Source organism: Phyllostomus discolor, chromosome 2 (assembly GCF_004126475.2).
Source record: "Phyllostomus discolor isolate MPI-MPIP mPhyDis1 chromosome 2, mPhyDis1.pri.v3, whole genome shotgun sequence".
In the NCBI taxonomy this organism is placed as follows: Eukaryota; Metazoa; Chordata; class Mammalia; order Chiroptera; family Phyllostomidae; genus Phyllostomus; species Phyllostomus discolor.
This window is the reverse complement of record NC_040904.2, coordinates 79,300,010-79,320,867: the sequence shown is the minus strand read 5'-3', so window position 1 is coordinate 79,320,867 and position 20,858 is coordinate 79,300,010. Positions and strand designations below refer to the sequence as shown.

The 20,858-nt window shown below is 40.0% G+C and overlaps 1 protein-coding gene across 2 annotated transcripts in view; it reads right to left on the bottom strand.

Moving 5' to 3' along the window:
- CRYBG3 (crystallin beta-gamma domain containing 3) overlaps nt 1-20,858 on the bottom strand; it is a 119,318-nt gene that overhangs the window by 33,756 nt on the left and 64,704 nt on the right. For both annotated transcript variants that reach the window (XM_028504362.2, XM_036017973.1), the window contains 6 exons: nt 18,060-18,095; nt 15,828-15,961; nt 13,943-14,069; nt 8,000-8,142; nt 7,765-7,891; nt 6,879-6,911 (listed from right to left, as the gene is read on the bottom strand). In XM_028504362.2, coding sequence (XP_028360163.1) covers nt 6,879-6,911; nt 7,765-7,891; nt 8,000-8,142; nt 13,943-14,069; nt 15,828-15,961; nt 18,060-18,095 — 600 coding nt within the window. The remainder of the gene's footprint in view (nt 1-6,878; nt 6,912-7,764; nt 7,892-7,999; nt 8,143-13,942; nt 14,070-15,827; nt 15,962-18,059; nt 18,096-20,858) is intronic.

Below are 20,858 nucleotides of genomic sequence, written 5' to 3'. Positions count from 1 at the left end.
AGTATCTTTTTGATTTATGGGTTAATTATTCTTTACCCAAACTAAAAAACAGGGCTTAATGTTGGTCTGAGTTTATTTTTACCCCTAAAATGGGATTTGGTTCCTCCAAAATTTGAGGAACACCAAAAAAGTAACACTTCATTCTGACCACCTTATAAATGCTTCAGAACAGTTCTCATAATAATGTTCTGGGGGTGGTCCCTACAGAAACCAACACAGCCCTTAAGACTTAAAATAATTAAACTGTGGTTTCTGTTCCTGGTGAAGCTAAGTCCTGTGAAATGCTAGCTGGATAACTATTTTGGTTTCCTTTCAAAATTACTACAGAATAAATGTACAAGATGACTCAGAGAGGCTGCTTAGAACACAGGCAAGAAGTCAGATAAACAAAGGGTGAGTTTCTTTCAAACCACACCAGCCCTCTGGGCCATCTGGGTGTGGCTTAATTCCTACCAGCCCCTCAGGTGGAACTGAATGGAGGGAGAAAAACACACTGTACTATTGGTTTGCAAGGTGCCTTTTCTCATGTATTACCTTATTTCTTCTTTAGAACTATCCTTTGAGGCAGAAATTATCAACACTTTATCAGTTTTGCAGAAATGCTTTTTCTTATGTACTCATTTATGATATATATGAATAAATGTAACAGGTCTGACAAACTAAATATGACAAACTAAAACTCAAGAGCAATTAACTGACCAAACAGAAGTTGTACTCAATTTACCCACAATATCAGAATTTTAAAGCATACTTTACTTAATCCAATATTAAAACAATTTCTATGAGAAACATTCTATACTGTTTGAAAAAGACTTCCTGCTGCCTCCAATCTTGTTTCCAATCTTTTAAAAATATATTTTATTGATTATGCTACTACAATTGTCCCATTTGTTTCCTCCCCTTTATTCCCTTCAACCCTGCACCTGCCTCCCACCTGCATTCCCCCACCTTAGTTCATGTCCATGGGTCATATACATATGTTCTTTGGCTTTTCCATTTCCCACACTATTCTTAACCTCCCCGTCTATTTTGTACCTACCATGTATGCTTCATATTCCCTGTACCTTTACCCCATTCTCCCCCATCCTCTCCCGACTCTATTTCTCTATTGGTGATCTCTATTTCTGTGAATCTGTTCCTGATATAGATGTTTACAGTGTTTGGTTTTTCAGGTTTGGTTGTTGACAGCTGTGAGTTGTCATTTTATTGTTTGTGCTTTTGATCTTCTTCTTAAATAAGTCCCTTTAACATTTCATAAAATAAGGGCTTGGTGATGATGAACTCCTTTAACTTGACCTTATCTGGGAAGCACTTTATCTGCCCTCCCATTCTAAATGAAAGCTTTGCTGGATAGAGCAATCTGGGGTGTAGGTCCTTGCCTTTCACAACTTCAAATACTTCTTTCTAGACCCCTTTTGCCTGGTAGGTTTCTTTTGAGAAATAGGCTGCTAGTTTAACAGGAAATCCTTTGTAGGTAACTCTCTCCTTTTCTCTTGCTGCTCTTAAGATTCTCTCCTTCTCTTTAATCTAGGGTAATGCAATTATGATGTGCCTTGGTGTGTGCTTCCTTGGGTCCAACTTCTTTGGGACTCTGAAGCTTCCTGGATGACTATTTCCTTTGCCAGATTAGGGAAGTTCTCCTTCATTATTATTTCCAATAAGTTTTCAATTTCTCGGTCTTCCTCTTCTCCTTCTGGCACCCCTATAATTTGGATGTTGTAATGTTTAAAGTTGTCCTGGAGTTTCCTAAGCCTCTCCTCATATTTTTGAATTCTTGTTTCTTCATCCTGTTCTGGTTGAATGTATATTTCTTCCTTCTGCTCCAAACCACTGATCTGAGTCCCAGTTTCCTTCCTGTCACTGTTGGTTCCCTGTATATTTCACTTTGCATAGTCTTCACTTTTTCCTCTATTTTGCAACCATACTGAACCATTTCTGTGAGCACCCTGATTACCAGTGTTTTCAACTGTGCATCTGATAGGTTGGCTATCTCTTCATCACTTAGTTGTATTTTTTCTGGAAGCTTTGATCTGTTCTTTCACTTGCACCATATCTTTGTCTCAGCCTGCACGTTATATAGTTAAGGGGCAGAGCCTTAGGTGTTCATCAGGGTGGAGGAACCCAGTTGCTGCATTGTGGTGCTATATGTGGGGGAACTGTCTGAGAGGGAACAGTGTTGCTTGCCCAGCTCTTCACAGGCTTTCAGTCACTTCCCCCGCTACCCATAAGCAAATTGGTCACTTTTGGTGCTGATTCCCAGGTGGGTGGGTTTGTGTATGTTCTAGGACCCTGTGGGTCTCTCCAACAAACTCTCCTGTGGGGCTGGGATTTTCTCCCACTGTCTCAACCCCCACAGGTATTTTCAGTCAGAGGTTTTGAGGCTTTATTTCCCTGAGCTGGAGCCCTGGGTTGCGTGGTCTGTCTCACTCCCCAGTTGTTCCTCCTGGTTTATCTGCACACAAATACGGGACACCCTCTCTGCCAACCACCGCCTCACTTGCCCTGGTCCTCCAGCTGCCCACTTGCTGCACGTCCTCTCTACCTCAGCTGCCCATCTCTGCCCCTCCTACCAGTCTGGATGAATGTTTCTTCTTTAACTCCTTGGTTGTCAGACTTCCATATGGTTCGATTTTCTGGCAGTTCTGGTTATTTTTTTCTTTTGTTTTTAAATTTGTTGTTGTCCTTCGTTTGCTTGTGCTAGGAGGCAAAGTGTATCTCCCTATGCCTCCATCTTAGCCAGAAGTCTTATTTCCAATCTTCTGTTACATCATACCACTGCATATTGTAGTTACCTACTTTTCCTGTCAATTACATATTCTACAATAATTGTACTTCCCTGAATACTTAGAGAAGGGTGTTCTTTACTTATAGTAATAGTACTTCCTAAGTATCTCTAGTCTTTGCATTCTATAAGGATAATTTGGTTATAGTACTGCTCTTAAATCCTACTGATATTTGACTAAAACTGTTGTTTGCCTGTCTCCCATCAATGATAACAGTAAACACAACTATTAAAGATCCTGTAACCAGCCCTGACCAGTGTGGCTCAGCTGGTTTGATTGCCAGTCAGGGTACATGCCTACATTACAGGTTCGGTCCCTGGTTGGGGCGCCTACAAAGGCAACTGATTGGCATTTCTCACTCACATCTATGTTTCTGTCCCTTTCCTTCCTTGCCTCTCTTTATAAAGAAATAAAATCTAAAAAAAAATCCTATCATTACTCAAATTCAATGTGGCTAAATTATGCAATACAGGAAACATGTAGTTGCTTTTTCTCAGCCAGAATTGCACATAAAATGGAACAGGGGCTCAATACTTAAAGAAATCCAAACTTCAGATCATGAAGGGAGACCACCAGAAAAAGGAATTTATAAAAAATTGTGTATTTATTCTTACACGTTTAAACTTTAGTCACCTCAAAGTACTCTCCATTTGATGCAATACACCTATCGAGATGTTTTTTCCACTGCTCAAAAAAGTTTTGAACTCTTAGATTTTAATGCCTTTCAGTGCTTCTGCTGTGTTGTTTTGCCTCTCCTACATCAGCAAAATATTTCTCTTTGAGGACTTTTTTCACTGGGAGATACAAAAAAAGTTGCTTGCAGTGTGATTGGGAGAATAGGGAGGGTGGGGCATGGGGGTTCATGCTGTTTTTGGTCAAAAACTGCTGAACACTCAGCGCTGTGGGGGCAGGTGTGCTCATAAATCCCCCAACATGAGATGGGCAAACACATTGAAAGAGTCTTAAAAAAATTCACTGAAGCCGAACGCAGCATCTCAGAATGCCAGCTGGTACACTGATACAGATGGGTTCTTAGCACACTCACCTAGCAGGGGAAGCTGATACTACAAGGGGTCCGCCCTCCAGAAGATGAATACGATTTTCTTGGGGGGTCTCCCCTTGTATATTTTCGAATAGACTTGAAAAAGATTCTAGAAAAGCAAAGTCCTTGGTTGGATCGAAGGGGAAATTGGTTTGAATTTGCAGAGAATGGTGCCTGACTACAAACTTCTTGAAAATGGAACTCACTGTTATAAGATTTAACTTAGGGAAATTTCTGATTTGGACTTGTTTGCGGACGGGTGATGATGACATTATGAACATGATTCACATGGTTTGCAGTTTGTTTTGTTTGGGGGGTAAAGAATAAAAGGACACTTGCTGAAGATGAAGAACTCTATAATGATCCTTTATATTTTGAGTTGGCATTTAGACTTGGTGATTGAACTTCAGTCAAAAATCATCTTCTCAAAAAAGGTGTTCTATACATCAACAATATTTTTATTAGCATAATTCTCATGATGTATATTGACCTTTAAACACATACAATTTCTGGGTTTTCCTTTCTTAGGATGCTTGACGTTCCCTTTCAAATCATCAGCATTAAAAAAAAAAAAATCCTGTCTCTGATTTGAACTCTGAGATGTAACTTCCTTCTCATATGGCAGACAGAAAAAATAGCTACTTCATCTGAACACAACATCTAAATTGTCGATCTGACGATCACAGCTACTCGTAAAGAAGAAAATACTTTTTAGTTACTGAATCAAACCAGAATGTCAGCCAATGCTTTTGTTTTTACTTGGGTAAGTAAAGACAAAACATTCTGAAAATTTGGTCCAGTGGAAATGAGAGCTTTGATACTGGGGAAACTAAGGAGGCTTTGTCTACATGTTACCAAATTCCCATCTATCAACCTGTCAGAAACGTTTATTTCGCAAGGCAATAGCTGAGCCACATGCAGACAAATGAAGTGGGGCTGATTTCACTGGGTGTTTTTTGCTGCTTCCTTTTCTCTTCAAGTTGGACTGGAAATGCTGTGAAGAAAATCCTCTGAGCAATCTGCCCCAAACAAGGAAGTCCATAAAAAAGAACAGGGGCGCAGGAGGGAGAATGCAAAGCTTGAAAGAATGTGACTATTATTTGTACTTAAAACTTGGAAAATATGCAGTTAGGAATTATCCCTGTTTAACTCATTAACTACTTAAGTTATGTTGATTCATGATAAAAAGTGCTTTAAAAGTCCACAGTTGGAGTTTACAAACATTCAAAATAAATATCTGGCAGGAAGTATCTCCAGAACAACAGCTCGATTATACAGGGTGGAGCAGAAGTAGGGTTACAGTTGTTTGTAGAGAAAAAGACAAGCAGATTATGGTTATTACAAAAGCTTTATTAACTCTGTGTTTTGTGTATTCACAACTGTAAACCTACTTTTGCCCTGCTCTGTATTTAGAAAGGAAATGTTCCTAATAGGCCCGAGTTAATCCTAAAATAAAACCTGAATGCACTGTGAATTGAAACATGACTAAACTGATTTGAAATATACAAACACTGACACAGACATGAAAAGCATATAGGCTCAAAGAGAAATATTCAGCATTATATAATGCTAGAAAATGTCGAATAATTAAAATTAATCAATATATTTGACTTTATGACAGAAAAACTTCCAAATTTGTTACTTAAAATGAGACAGAGAAAGTAATATCTCTCATCCTCTCTTCCTTCTATAGCTGTGCTGCTCATATCATGACGTGTCTTTCTTGATGTAAAATCCTGACAGTGTGGTTAAGTTGTGTCAGATACTAGAAAACACCTACTTTGCTATTTCTTGTTGTGTGAAATGACACAAATTCTAATTCTCAGTAAGCTCATCAATAAATGAGATTAATCGTGACCTCAGAAAGTAGTTAGAAGCACCAAATAAGCACAATTTCAATTTGATTTTTTTCAGCCAGCTCCATAACTCCCCTGCCCTCTGACAGCTGTTGGTTTGTTCTCTGGGTCTGTTTCTATTTTGTTTATGAGATTCCACACGTAAGTGAACACATATGGTACTTGTCTTTCTCCGGCTGGCTTAAGTTGGTTAAGGGATTAAGCTAAAAACAAAAACAAAAGCAAAAAGAACCTCATAAACACAGACAGCAGTATGCTGACTACCAGAGGGCGAGGGAGGTGGGGGCAGGTAGAAGAGGGTAAAGAGGGATAAATGGTGATGGAAGTGGACTTGACTTGGGGTGTGAACACACGATACAATACACAGATGATGCATTATAGAATTATACATCTGAAACCTGTATAATTTTATTAACTAATGTCACCCTAATAAATTCAATTTAAAAAGTGAAAAAAAAGCATAACTTCTAGCCCTCAATGGATAATAAACAAACATTAGGCTCCATAGTATTACCCAATCCTTTAAACCACTAACACTAGAAATAAAGAAGGTTGCAATTTTACTAGTGCTTTAAAAAAAATCTGATTGAGGTATTAGAAATACATTTACATAATGCACATTCCAAGACAGCTATTGCTTCATGGTAAGCTTGCTTCTCCCAAGGCAGTGTAATATACTGTGCTAAGAACAAAACACTCAAGAACAGAAGGGCAATAGTAAAGAGAGAGTCACAGAGGTTCAAAATGACCCCCAAGTGGTCAGAGCTGAACCTCTAACACACAGGTGGCAAACACATGGCCCCAGGCCGAATCCGGTCCCCGACCTTGTTTTTTTGGGTCCAGCACCTTGTTTCTACCCAGGGGTAGTGTTAAGCTCTCGATTAACTGTTAAGGAGCAGTTACATTTATACAGTCCTAACATTACATTCGTTCCTTTGAAGGCAACCTCAAGGCTGATGTGGCCCCCAGTGAAAATGAGTTTGACATCCCTGCTCTAACAGAAGAAAACAAAAGGAACTGGACCGGTCCAGGCCAGAACAGCCCAAGAGAAAGATGGGCGCTCTTACGCTCACAGGTCCCAAGCACAAAGCCAACTGCCCTGACACAGAGCCACAAGACAGTTATCTGAGGGAAAGGGCATAGATGCTTTTAGTAAACAATTTAACAAGCCCACGGTAAGGATATTTTTAAACATACCAAGTATGGAGGCTCATTTATTCCAAGTGGTTCCTGAAAAACATTAAAACATTAAAAAAATATTACCATATACTCTTAGGTGTCTTTTGAAAGTTCTGAAAATATTCTTTGCGGGGGGTAGGTGGGGAAGGTCTAGCCAATTTACTAGATTCCTTGACTTGGCCATGACCCTCATAACTTAATGAATTCTCTTATAATAACTTTGTATTTATTACTAATTCATTTTGAGTAATACTGTAGCTAGGAGAAAAATGTGCCCCAATACCCATTCGAACAAGAGCATGGACTTTGCACCCTCCCTCTCCCATAACTGTCTCACGGGTACCCACGCTGTCCTGCAGTGTGTGTTACCACCCAAGCTTTTTGTGGAATGCCCTTTCTGTCCCCCTTCCATGCCTGGAAAAATTGTTTTTGTCCTTTAAGATATCATCACTCAATGCATTCTCTTCTGTGGCATGATGCCTACGTCCCCAGGCTCTGAGTGCTCCCTTTCACCTGTTCCTCCCCCCCCCCTCCCACTGCCTACACACTTCATTTTCTCACTAATCACTCTATATCAACTGTCCAAACGTCTATCTCCTCAAAGAGACTGAGGCTCATCGGGGAAGTCTCTTCCTTCTTTCTCCAGTCAGTCAGTACAGGGGCACTAAAGTGAATGCTGCTCAGTGAATGAACTGCACAAACTTCAGAGTCACCTCATCAATGTGCTAATACCTTCCACATACGAGCTCTCTACAGAGTCTCTAGAAATTCATATGCTGTTTCCTTTTCTCTATATATACATATAACACAGTTCGACAATTCTACTTTTAAAAAGCTGGTTCCACATATTCAGTTGTATGCCATTACACACCACTGGCATTAGTTATGTTCATACTTAACTCACCAGTTGGACAGGTCGTATTGACAGGATTGTGTTATTTGATCCTCCCCAGTCAAAAAAGCATTTGTATTTCCCTTTCTCTAAAATGTACTGTTCTCCACAGAAAAACTTCTGCTGGTAGGCAACCCATCTGGTAGGGGGGGAAAGGAGAAAGAACAGTGGTGATGCAGAACTGAGCCACCAACAACGTTAAACACCAGAGAATCGCTCAAGGTTCTCGGGGAGGAAGGCGACTTACACTCCGCTTTTAATGTGAATGGATCTTGTTTCGGTGCCAAAGCCAATCTCTTCTAAGTCAGAGATTTCCTGATTTCTAACATCAATAAATTTCCCACTTTCCAGGTCAGATTCAAACAGTGTGATGGAAGATTCTATAAAATTCTACAAAGAGGGAGAGGAAAAGTTTAGAAAAATGTATGCATTTTGTTTTACAGATTGCTAAATCTTTGCACAACTTTCACATACTTGTGGGATAATTTTCACACACGTAGCTCCAGGAAGAATTTTAAATGGTACTGGAAACAATTTTAATAGTCACTATTCCTACATACCAGTAGTTTTAAAAAAAAGCCTCAATGTTTACTTTAATCAGAAAAACAGAACATTTTTATAGAAATGGAAATCAGTCGGCAGCTGGTAAATTGCTAGGACTTACAGGCTACCGTGTATAACACCAATTGGAAAGAAACTAAAGTCTCACTTATGCCTAAATAGCAAAAGCTATGTGAAACAAAATGGGCAAGGAGGGAGAGGATTCTATGCACTTAAATGAAATAGGAAAAAAAAAGTCTGCTTGACAAAAGAGAAATTACTAAAAAATTAAATTGAGAGAAAATTTAAAAAAGTTTTAGTCAGAGAACATATTTGAAACAAAATTATCAGAAAAACTCTAAGAACCCAAATTAATAAGTCAGCAAAAAAACCCACAGACAATTCACAAAAAAATTAAAAACAAGCAAATGTCTAATTTCACCAGTAATAATAAGTTCAAATTAAAACAACTGACACAATTTTCACTTTTTAAATTATGAAGGATCTTAAAATCCAGTTTTGTCTGGGAACATTGCTGATGGAAATATACACTGGATAGCTATTTTAGAAAATAATTTAGAAATATATTTAAAAGACTGACATTGTTCACACTATTTGAGCCTAAAATTAATTCCTTTTTAAGTTGAGTTTTTTAAAGAAACTAGACATCAGGCGATTTATATTCAAAGATGCAGTACTTGTAATAGTGAAAAGCTGTAAACAATGTAAATGTCCAAAAGATGTATAAAGATAAACTTGCATGCATCCACCAGTTGGTGGAATAAATACAGAGTTTTTAACAAGCTAACAGTTAAAAACATCCTATACTTAGTACTGACCGGAAGTTTTATGTGCACTGTTTACAAAGAGCCACCACATGAGATTATATTACTATCACTCCCATTTTACAATTAAGAAATTGAGTGATTATAATTATACTGGGTAATATATATATTAAGTAATATTTGTACATGAGTATATACACACTTTTATAAAAACATATCTATATATCTGCTGCTTTGCATATGAGGAAACCAAGGCTTTAATAAGCCCATTAGCGATTTGCCTTACAGGACCCAGAATAAGCCTCCCAACTGAAGTATGTTTATAGCCTGGACGCCACATCAACCAACCTGGTTGTATTGACAACACACACTTCCGTCACCCGAAGTACCCAAACATGACTTTGTCTCTTGCAACCTGAAAACGTGCAATTAGCTCAGGGCAGCTGGGAACCAGAATCAATAGCCACCAACCAAGCCAGGTCCCACCAGGGTGGGCAGGTCTTTCGCAGTTCTCAAAGACATGGGTCCCTCCTCTCACACTCCTGTGACTCGGGAATGCTCCACCTCTGCTTTTGCTTCTTCTGCCTCCACGCCTGCCTGTTCTCTACTCCCTGTTGGGGTTTTAGGAATGGGCGAGCAAGGACAAGCAGAAAAATGCTGTGGGTCTGTCACTGTATTATGTTGGGGTCAAATGGGACAAAGGAAAACATATATAGATCTGTGCCTGTGTGCGGTGTTTGTGCCCTTTCACGAACATAACTTGTGGTGTGAGGTACTCCATCAGAGCAGTGATTTGCACAGATCTCATTGTGTGGGTTGTGGGGTGGGGACAGCAGAGGGGAGGGTGAGCTGGGAAGCAGGCTGCAGGCACAGGCCACTCGGCAGCAACGCAGCCTGGAGCTGAGTGCAGGGGTGGATTCCACTATCACAGGGTCCGCAGCAAAGCACCAGTACTGACAGCACAGCATGTGAGTTCACCAACAAATTTACTCCCATGACTCGAGTTTGTGTCCTTCCTGCTCTGTCTGCCATCCCCAGAGACTCCGCCAAGAGCCGAGGGTGTCTCCCAAGTGGTGGCACTATCCTCTGCCCATGGCTTTTTGTGCCTTACAGCGTCTGCCTTCCATCTTTTTCTAAGTGCCCTCTGCATCGCTCCGCCCCCCTAGTTTTGACCCTCTCTCTGTTTTCCCCCAGACCTACCAAATACACAGTATCTGATCCAGCTGACTAGTTGCCATCAGTATGGTGGCCCTTCTGGGCAGAGTTCTAACAAAAAAACTTTTACCTATCTTGTTCAGGAGGTGACTGCAACAGGCACTCAGAGTCCTGTCCTGAGTAAGCCCTGCGAGGTTCCTAGGTCACTGTCATCCCCACTTTCTTGGGCATAATTAAATCACTTTGAAAGTCACGCTGATTCCAGTGGAGCTCCCCAGCTCAAGAAGAATGAATAAGGATGGAATGACCTCAAATTTATATTCCCTTTTATTTTTTTAAAGCACTTAAACCCATTTATAGTTTAATACAGTCTCAGGTACAGTACTCCCACTGCTAGAGAAAACTAATGAGCAGTTGCTGCAGGGCCAAAGATAAGTCTTAAGGATCAGTAGTTTGATTATTTTGAAATTCTATAAACTCCTTCAGTTGACTGGGCCCTGGAGCTCTTGTTCACCCCCCACCCCCCACCCCGGGGGCAACATAACACAAGACGCCAGTGCAGATCTAGTGCATCCATTAATTTGGGAGCAATACTGGTCTCTGTTGCATTCCACCTGGTTCCAGCAATCTGAAAAGAGGCCCCAAATCTGAAAATCATAAAAGCAAATCCAAAACAGCTAGTAAAAAACTGAGGGGAAACAAGCCTACCAAGACAGTTTTGTTGAGGAAGCCAAGGAATAAAAATTCCTTCTTTAAGCCCTGGAGTCTAAATACTGCTATATTCCTTCTGGTCTTGTCCTTTAAAAAATAATCGAGTCCAAGTCAACACATCTGCCTGACTCATTTGGAGTTAGGAACACATTTCTGGTGGTACTCTCCAAAGCACTCCGGGACACAGCTCACGTTATCCCCAAGGAATCCGTCCTGGCTTTGACCTCAGTAGATCTACAGTGTTCTGCACATTGGAGCCAGGACATTAGGGAACTGCACTGTGTTGTGCAGTTTTTCTATCATCTCGTTTGTTCTACACTGCTTCAACTTAGATCTTAAGTGTAGCAGTTCACTCTTTCCAAGGTTAGAGACATCCGAGAGTCCCTGTGGGGAAATGATGTCTCACACCAGTTCTGTCTGACAACATACGTACATAGGTATGTGACAACCATGAAGTTTTAAATCCTGTATCTGAATACTGTGTTACATACTTAAATTTTTCAAAGAGGGTAGACCTTAGGTTTAGTCTTTTTTATCACACACATAAAGAAGTAATAAAGGGGGTGGGAGGAAATTTTGGGAGGTGATGAATATGTCAGTGGCCGTGATGGTGGCGATGGTTCCACAGGTGTTGACTTATCCCCAAACTCACTGAGCTGTACACATTAAACACAGGGTCCAGCACAAATAATGCCCCTTTTTAATTAAACTCTTTTATTACAAAACCATAAGCACGTAATTCTGTAACATAACAATATCACGTTCAAGCACACCAAATGACATTTTAGGTGAAATATTCAAATTAAAACTGTAAGTTATTATGCCCATATTATTACCCTACCAACTACACCCATGCACATGTTACTTCTGCTGGACCGGATGTGTACAGTTTTGTAGATGTCAATCATGCCTCGATAAAACAGTTTTTTTTAAAAAAGAGAACTGCTTAATTACATGCTGTGTCTAGCACTTGTAAAAATTTTTAAAGTATAACTTGATAAGTTTTTAAGGAATTTTAATAATATATAGAATTTAAATTCTAAATTTTCTAAACATGATTTTTAAGGATATTTCATCAGCAAATATTTTAGTGAACATAAATTTAAATTATAACTAAGCTGAAAGCTCATGTAAGTTATTATTTATTTTATATATGTGCATTACTCTGCAATGTGACCATATATTTATAGTTACGAATGAAATGCTAATCAACCTTTGGTTGAATGAGATCCAGTTTTCCATGTTAAGGTGTTATTTTAGGCTAACCACTTTGTAAATGAGGAAAGTGAATGATACGGCAGAGGCTCTAGAGTAAGGCAGGCTCGCCCTCAGATCACAGCTTCACACGCGGGCTCTATCTCTTAGCGCCTCGGTTTCCGTGTCTGTAAGACGGGACTCACGAGTGGCTCACTGTCTTTGTGAAGGCGATGTGTAAAGCAGGCATGTAACAAAGTGTCAGAATATTATAGTGAGGGTTATGAAAACATCTTTAACTATAATCTAACTACTAATCTTAATGAAAAAATCTAATTTAAAGAGAATAGAAGATTTTCTTTGAAGGGTATTTTTACTTATTTACATAAAAACTGTGTGCCATCATTTTGGTAAATGCTACAAATTTTGTGTGCAGCACTAATACATGCCAATTTATGTCAATTTTCCCAATGGGTATTATCATAGGCTACATCAAATATTTCTTAATTATTTAACTATACAGGATGGGGCAAAAGTAGGTGTACATTGTTTCCTTTTTAGGAAGTTAATAATCTAAGTAATAAGTAATTAATAAGTAAATAACAACATAAGAATAATAATTACTGTATTCAAAAGTAGGTACAACTGTAAACCTACTTTTGCCCCACCCTGTATAGATATAAGTATCCAAATCTTTTCACATTTTCTACTATTGGTAGATTTCAACTAGTGACAGGAGGGTTATTTTTGTTTGCATACTTCCTTCACACCATGCCATTTCTTGATACGGTCACCAAAAAAGAGCCTTCGAAACTGCTAATCAGACTCACTAGGTCTCAAATACATTAGTGGCTCACGGTCAAGTCAAGGAAAAAAAAAATCTGAACTCTTGCCCCGTGGCATATAAGGCCCTTCACTATCTGGTTCTGCATGCATTTTCCCAAAGTTCTCCCTAACACCCTGACTTGGCTGCATTTCCCAGACACACCCCCTTTTACTGAATATGGCAGTTTCTCAACCTCAGCACTACTAACTGTTGGGTCAGATGATTCCTTCTTTGTTAGGGGGGTGGGAGTAGGGGAGCTGTCCAGTGGACTGTAGACATTTATCAGGATCCTTGGCCTCTACCCACAAAACGTCAGTAGCTCTCCCACCACATCCCCCTCTCCCCAGCCCACACACCATGACAGTGCAAACTTTCTGCAGATACTGTCAACACCCCCTAGAGGGTAAAACCACCCCAAGCAAAGAACCACTGGCTGACATCCTTGCCTTTACGCATGTTGATCTCTTGCTAAAACTGCACCTACCTTTCCCCTTCACCCTGTCCTGAGTATCTTCACTTGGCTAACTGCTGAGCTTGAAATTTCAACTCAGCTGTCATCTTAACCTCTTCTCACTTACAGTTAGGAGTAACTGACCTTTTTCTCACTATCCTGAGTACTCTGTCCTCAATCCAATCAGTCAAACAATATTAAATATTTATATAAGTGTTGCTTCCCTACCAGACTCCTGCTCTGTGATACAGTGACCAGGGACTGTCTCTGGCCACTGTATCTCCAGCACCTGACACAATACAGTTATCACAGCAGGTGCTCAATGAATGTGGAATCAATAGATGAAAAAGTAATATTAGCATTCTGGAGTGATAATGGCAGTTAAAAACAGGCAAGTCACATAAGCAGTTCAGTCTTGTGCCCTCTGGTTTTAGAAACATTTTATAACCTCATATTCTATCAGAGGTCATGTCCAGGATTTATGGAAAGATACAGACAGAGAAATTAAGAATTTGGGAGCTAACTCACAGCTTGTAAGTACCGGAAAGACAAGATGGGGCCACTCAACGCCCCACAAGCAGTACTGTCTTCAAAATCTCCTTCTTCAAGCAAGAACTGCTGGCCTTTAAAGTGTTCCTTTTCATAGGCAACCCACCTAGAAATACACAGGACACCAACGGAGCCATTAATAAAACTGTAGTCAGGAAAGCATGAAAAAAATTGTGATAAAGCACCTAGTTTGTTCACATCACCATATTTTAAAAAGCAACATATTTATTTTGCTACCATTTACAAAGATAAATGTTGTATGCATCCTGGATCAATAATTTTTATATTCAGTAGTTTGGAGTCTCTTCCCAATGAAAGGTTGACTGTTGCAGAACTGCAACAAAGCAATGCGCATTACACGTACACAGTGTGGCCTGATGCCACGTCTCAAAACAGCTGCAGAGTATTTTGTCACGTAAAAAATAATGGAAAGCACAAATAAGCAATGAAAGAAGTTATACATTCATGCTGAGATTCAGAGATTAACATTCTTGTTTTACTGACAAAGCCCTTCTGGAACCACAGAATGATAACTCTTTAAACATTTATTTAGGGTTTAAGTCAAAGGAACTGCTCACCAGGCTTTAAACCTAAAACACATTACAGGGGGGTGCAGCAAGGAGAAAGTGGGAAATGCGACCAAGCTGGGTTAGCGCTGGTGGCCTACGTGCACACGAAGACTTCAGTATTTACAGAGGGAAATGTTGCTCCCACCATTTTATCAGCGGTGAGCATGGAAACAGGAAGCACCGTGGCAGAGTACTTCTTGGGGACACAGAGTGTTTGACTTCTAATCTAAAACCATCAGTGCAGAACACTGACATTAAGCTCCTCCATGAAACTTACTTTTTGTGGAGTAAGGGGAGTAGCTAATGCAGTGTTCACAATACAGAGGGTCCGAGATGTGTGCTGACCTGTGTAACTCTGCCTTCGGCTGCCCCGGCACATTCACTCCGAGGTTGACTATTTTGGGCTCCTGGGTTGGGACTTCCGAATTCTGGAGTTTGACAAAATGAAGCCTGGTAGGGCTACAGGTATTTTTTTCCCCTTTTCTACCCCTACCACAGTTGTGAAGATATAAAAAATATTCCAAAGAATTGTTTCTATAGGGTGCAAAATTACAGTAGCTGCTCAGTGATGGGTTTGATCCCCAGTCAGGGTGCATACGGGAGACAACTGACACCTCTTCCTCACACTGATGTCTGTGTCTCCCTTCCCCCCTCTCTAAAATCTATAGACATGTCCTTCTCTAAGAATCAATAAACATATCCTTGGGTGAGGATTAATAAAAAAGGCACAGCCCGGCCAGGGCAAAGATATTTTGGGGTTCCAACCCCAGTAACTGCTGATTGAGACTGGGTTTTACACTTGAGATCACACTTAGGAGACCTTTGGGGGCTTCCAAAAGCAGGTCAGGGCTAGAGGGTAATTAATATAAAAAACGCTTGACTTTGAAACAGACAAGCCGGGCTACTGCTTTAAGGAGAGAGAGCTCGCTATCAATGTCCTCAGCACACAAAGTCAACCATGATCAACAAGACAGGACTGAAACTAGGGCTCTCATCTGTGTTCATCACCTGTAAAAACACTGCTTTTATTTGCAATTCTTATTTCTGTACTGTGCTTAGCAATACTACGTGTTGAAGTTTTAGAAACTGTTTCTATATTTAATCTATCTCCAAATCTATAATACCAAAAGTTCACAGAAAGCTGTTAGTAACTAATATATTTTTTATTTCCCATATTATCGAAGGAACTTCTATCTTCAGACAAAGGCAGGCTGTTTTGCTCTGCTCGGCACTTTTGTTGTGCTGACATTCAAAAGACAAACTACTAAACCAAGTACTGGAACTACGGCACTCACACTCCACCGATGACACGAATTGATCCAATTCCTTGAAAGTCCCCATCGTGTTTTAAAAAATCTGGGACAGAATCTATATGTTCACTAAATTCTTTGGCCTGTCCATGGAAGTAAGGTTTTTCATAAATAATAACCTGAAAAATACAAAAGAAAATTATTTAGATTAGATACCTACTCATTTACTGAAGTGGTACTTAAGATGACAACATGACTAGGGATTGCTGTTTTTCCATTAATATATCCTTACAACAAATCCCAGTGTCTAATATTCACAAGGAACAAATGAGTCAACATGATGAAGATAAAATATCTAATTAATAGTACACTTCTCTCAGATTAATACACTCAAGGCTGATCACTTTGTTCTGGTTACCCAAGTCCTAGGACCATCTCGTAGGATAAACTGCCTTGAATTTTCTTTCTAAGTTTATGCCTATGATTAGGATTTAATACAACCCTGCCTTATATTTCTTGAACTGTTCCTTTAAGAAATAAAAACTCTCTTGAGGTCCCAGGGCATAATAATGAATTATCTATTGATTTGAGAAAATATATGCTGTTTCTTATAACACTGCTTATGTGGTCATTACTATTCAATAAGAAGAAATAGAAAGGCAAATTCTTGAATCTAAGTACAAAGCTTCCTAAAAATAATACATGATTGAAAAAAATATAGTATTTATACTCCCTATTTGATCTAAATTGGGAGCAGGGAAGGTAAGTACGGAAGGAAAGGAACTTCCAGCACTTCATCTACTTCAAGTTTGGATTGGTGAAAGCACTTCTCTTTCACCATTTTGACGCTCTTTATTCCCACGCATGAGCTGCCCTCAGTATGTGGAAGGGATGACAACACTGGTCTGCCCACACTCTGCTATGGGTCCCGTTTGTGGCTAATGGCATAATTTGCGCACAACCAGCAATCCGTGACCTTGGTGAATTAAGATCCCACTTTTACCCACATTGAACCAGCAGGTAATAGCTCTCTTACATTTAAAAACTGACAAAATTATATAGACAAATAAATGTGTCGTGCTGCTCCTGCAGTTTTTGTTATTAAGTTTTCACTGGGCACTGTATTGGAAGTAATACAGTTTTATTTGGGTTTAATACATGCTACACATGCTGAACACACTCAAACTAAGAAAGAAGCAATAATTCTTTAGTGAATAAGCCATAAACTAATATTTAACAACTTGAAAATGGTGAGTGGCCATGACAGCTGTTCCATTCATATACCTCCACAACCTGTCAAACCACGAGGGTCTGAGGAAGACCCGGCCTGCAGCACCTAAAGCTCTGACTCAGCAAACATGGAGACTGAAACGGGAGTCGCTCAGGGAGTGGCGCAGCTAATTCTGTATCTATTGGGTCCCTGGTCTGAAATGCTGGGTACACGTCAGAGTCTCGGAACTCTGAAACACGTGACCACGCCCCAGGCCAAAAGAGCATCTCCGTGAGTGGAACCCAGACATAAGTATTTTTAAAAAAATCTCAGCTATGTATGATTCCATCATAGAGCCAAGATGTATTAGATACACTCAGATATTAAGTTCCAAAAGCCTCCGTCTACGTGACTGAGAGAATGATATAGTCAATTCCATAAACTAAGAATCCCCAAAACAGGAGGTTGGGATGAGTTGTGTCTTGTTTTGGAGAACAAAAGAAAAATAGGTACATCCCTGCCTTCATACCTGCCTCTGGAGGTGCTGTGGCCTAATTCAACAGAGACCTGTTTGCATCTTTGGTCACAGCACAGTTAACGTTCCGATGTCTGTTTATGCACATTCCTAGTTCTATTTCTATCTTTCCTTCCCACATGTGCTTAATCATGGCACCACTATGACTCCACTGTTTACTGCCTCTACCCTTCAAATAGTCATAATTAACAGCCACCTTCTGATCATCCTTGATCTTCTTGAGCATCACTCCCAAATGCCCGCAAGTTATCTGACTCCAAACAACAATCAAACTTACCACCTTTTAGCCTATTCATAGGTGCTCACTGGGTTTTCAGTGCAGACCTTGACCTCTGCATTCTGACCCCACACCCCACTCCCAGCCTGGGCTCTCAGCAACCCTGTTGTATGGTCACTTCCCACCACCCCACATCTATGAGCTAGCTACTACTAGCATATATCATGGCAACTGTTTTCTGTTTTACAGTCTGAACTACTTGAAGATTAATACTCAAACTTTTCAGCCTACGACAAGAATCTGTTCAACACTTACCTTTAAGTCCATAGGCATTTCCACTTTTAGTCCACCCTTAAAAGATGACAAGAAATTTTAATGTTAGATACATAAATATTTAAAAACATCTGAAAGTAACTGTGATGCATATAGGTTATATAAAAATCTGATTGGTGAAGATTACTTACCAGTTAAAGTTAAGCTGTGTTAATTTAAAATGTTAAGAAAGAGAACTCTACAATAGTTAAAATCAAGTAAGACTTCTCTACATCAGTGTAGGTGGGTCAACAGACACTAAAGAGATACTTTCCAGGTTACAACAGTTACAAGGAAGGAGACTGAACTTTAGTCCTTTCCCACACAAGCAACTAAAGATTTAATACCACTACAGAGGATACAAAAATAAGAGGGGAATTGTTAGATTTATTTTTTTAATTATATTTTATTGGTTATGTTGTTGCAGTTGTCCTGATTTTATCCCCTTTGCCACTGTCTACACAGCACCTCTCACTCCCTGAAGCAGTCCCCCCACCATTGTTCATGTCCATGGTTCATGCATATAAGTTCTTTGGCCTCTCCATTTCCTACACTGTACTTTGCATCCCCATGGCTATTCTGTAACTACCTATTAGTACTTCTTAATGCCCCTCACCTCTTCAGCCATTCTCCTCCTCCACCATTACATCTGGCAACCATCAAAACTCCCTCCATATCCATGATTCTGTCTCTGTTTTTATATGCTTAGTTTGTTTTTCATATTCAATTGTTGATAGGTATGCATTTTTTTTGCCAGTTTATTGTTCATAGTTTTGATCTTTTTCTTAAATGAGTCCCTTTATCAGTTCATATAATAATGGTTTGGTGATGATGAACTCCTTTAGTTTTTTCTTCTCTGGGAAGCTCTCTATCTGCCCTTCAATTTTAAATGATAGCTTTGCTGGGTAGAGAAATCTTACCTGTAGGTCCCTGCTTCTCATGACTTTGAATATTTCCTGCTAATCCCTTCTAGCCTGCAAAGTTTCTTTTGTGAACTCAGTTGACAGCCTTGTGGGAACTCCCCTGTAGGTAACTAACTGCTTTTCTCTTGCTGATTGTAAGATTCTCTCTTTATCTTTAACCTTTGGTACTTTAATTATGATGTGTCTCTGTGTGGTCCTCTTTAGGACCATCCTGTTTGGGACTCCATGTGCTCCCTGGACTTGCAAGTCTCTTTCCTTCAGCAAAGTAGGGAAGTTTTCTTTCATTATTTTTTTCAAATAGATTTCCAATTTCTTGTTCTTTCTCTTCTCCTTGCATCATAGGATGATCCTATGATGTGAATGTTGAACCTCTTGAAGTTGTTCCAGAGGCTGCTTATACTACCCTCATTTTTCTAGATTCATTCTTCTTCTTCTTGTTCTGATTGGATGGTTTTTGCTTTTTTTTATTTTCCAAATCATTGATTTATTCTCAGCTTTATCTACTCTACTGTTGTTTCCCTGTAAATTGCTCTTTATTTCAATTAGTGTATCCTTCGTTTCTGACTGGACTTTTTTTATGCTGTTGAGGTTCTCATTAAGTTCCTTGAGCATCCTTATAACCAGTGTTTTGAACTCTGCATCTGATAGGTTGCTTATGTCCATTTCATTCAGGTCTTTTTCTGGAGTATTGATCTGCTCTTTCATTTGGGCCATGTTTTTTTGTCTTCTGTGTTTGTTTCTACGTATTAGGTAGAGCTGCTTTGACTCCATACTTTGGTAGTGTGGCCTAATGTAGTAGGTATCCTGTAGGGTCCAGTGGCACAGCCTCCCCTATAACCCAAGCTGGGCACTCGAGGTGCACCCTTCACGTGAGGTGAGTACACCCTCCTCTTGTAGTTGAGACTTGGTTGCTCTTGGCAGATCAATGAGAGGGATTTATCCAGTTCAGGCAGCTGCAAGAATTGGTTGTGACCACTGACCACCAACCTCTGCCTTCTGTGAAGGATCGGCTGTTCAGGGGCAGGGTGGTGGTACTTCGACATGGTCTGTACCTATCCAGTGGGTGTGCTGGCCCTGGGGTTTCCCGGGTGGTGCAGGCCAAGGTAACCCTCCAGTGATGTTTTGCCAGGGCCACCCTGCCTCAGCTATAAAGCAATCTGAGATGGCTGCTACTTGTGCTGGGTTTGGAGATTCCCAGGCAAGGACAAGCTGTGAATCTAGGCTGGCTGCTGCTAGTTCTGGGCCTGGGGCTCACTGAGGCCTGATGTTGTTTGTTAGAGAGAATTTAGGAAGTTGTGAAGTTTTGTGAAGTATAAGCCAACACCAGCCATTCATTAAAAAAAGTAGCTTGGGTGGGCCCATAAGTTGGGTGGAACAGCCTCTGGGGATCTCCAGGTTGGGTCAAACAGTGTTAGCCAGTTGCATGGAGTCTGGATGGATGGCGGTTTCTTTAATTCTGCAGTTGTCAGACTTCCAGATATGGCACTAACCTGCCGGCTCTGTCTGGATGGATGTGGTTTCTTTAATTCTGCAGTTGTCAGACTTCCATTCAACTTGATTTCTGACAGTTTGGCATGATGATTGTTCTATATTGTAGTTGTAATTTTGACGTAGTTGTGAAAGAGGCAAGCCGTGTTTACCTAAGTCACCATCTTGACCCAAAGTTGAAGCACTAGTAGATTTAAAAAATCTCATCTGGCAGGGGAGATTTCTCAACCACTTATTACTAAATGTCTTCTCAAAAACTGCTTGGGCTTTCTAAATTAGAGAGAGCACTTCCTCTTTCAAGTTCTGTCAACACTTTTTATCGCATTTAATGTCTTTGTGGATTCAAGGTTGTAGGGCATAAAAAGTACCTCTTTTTTCACAAAAACTCTAA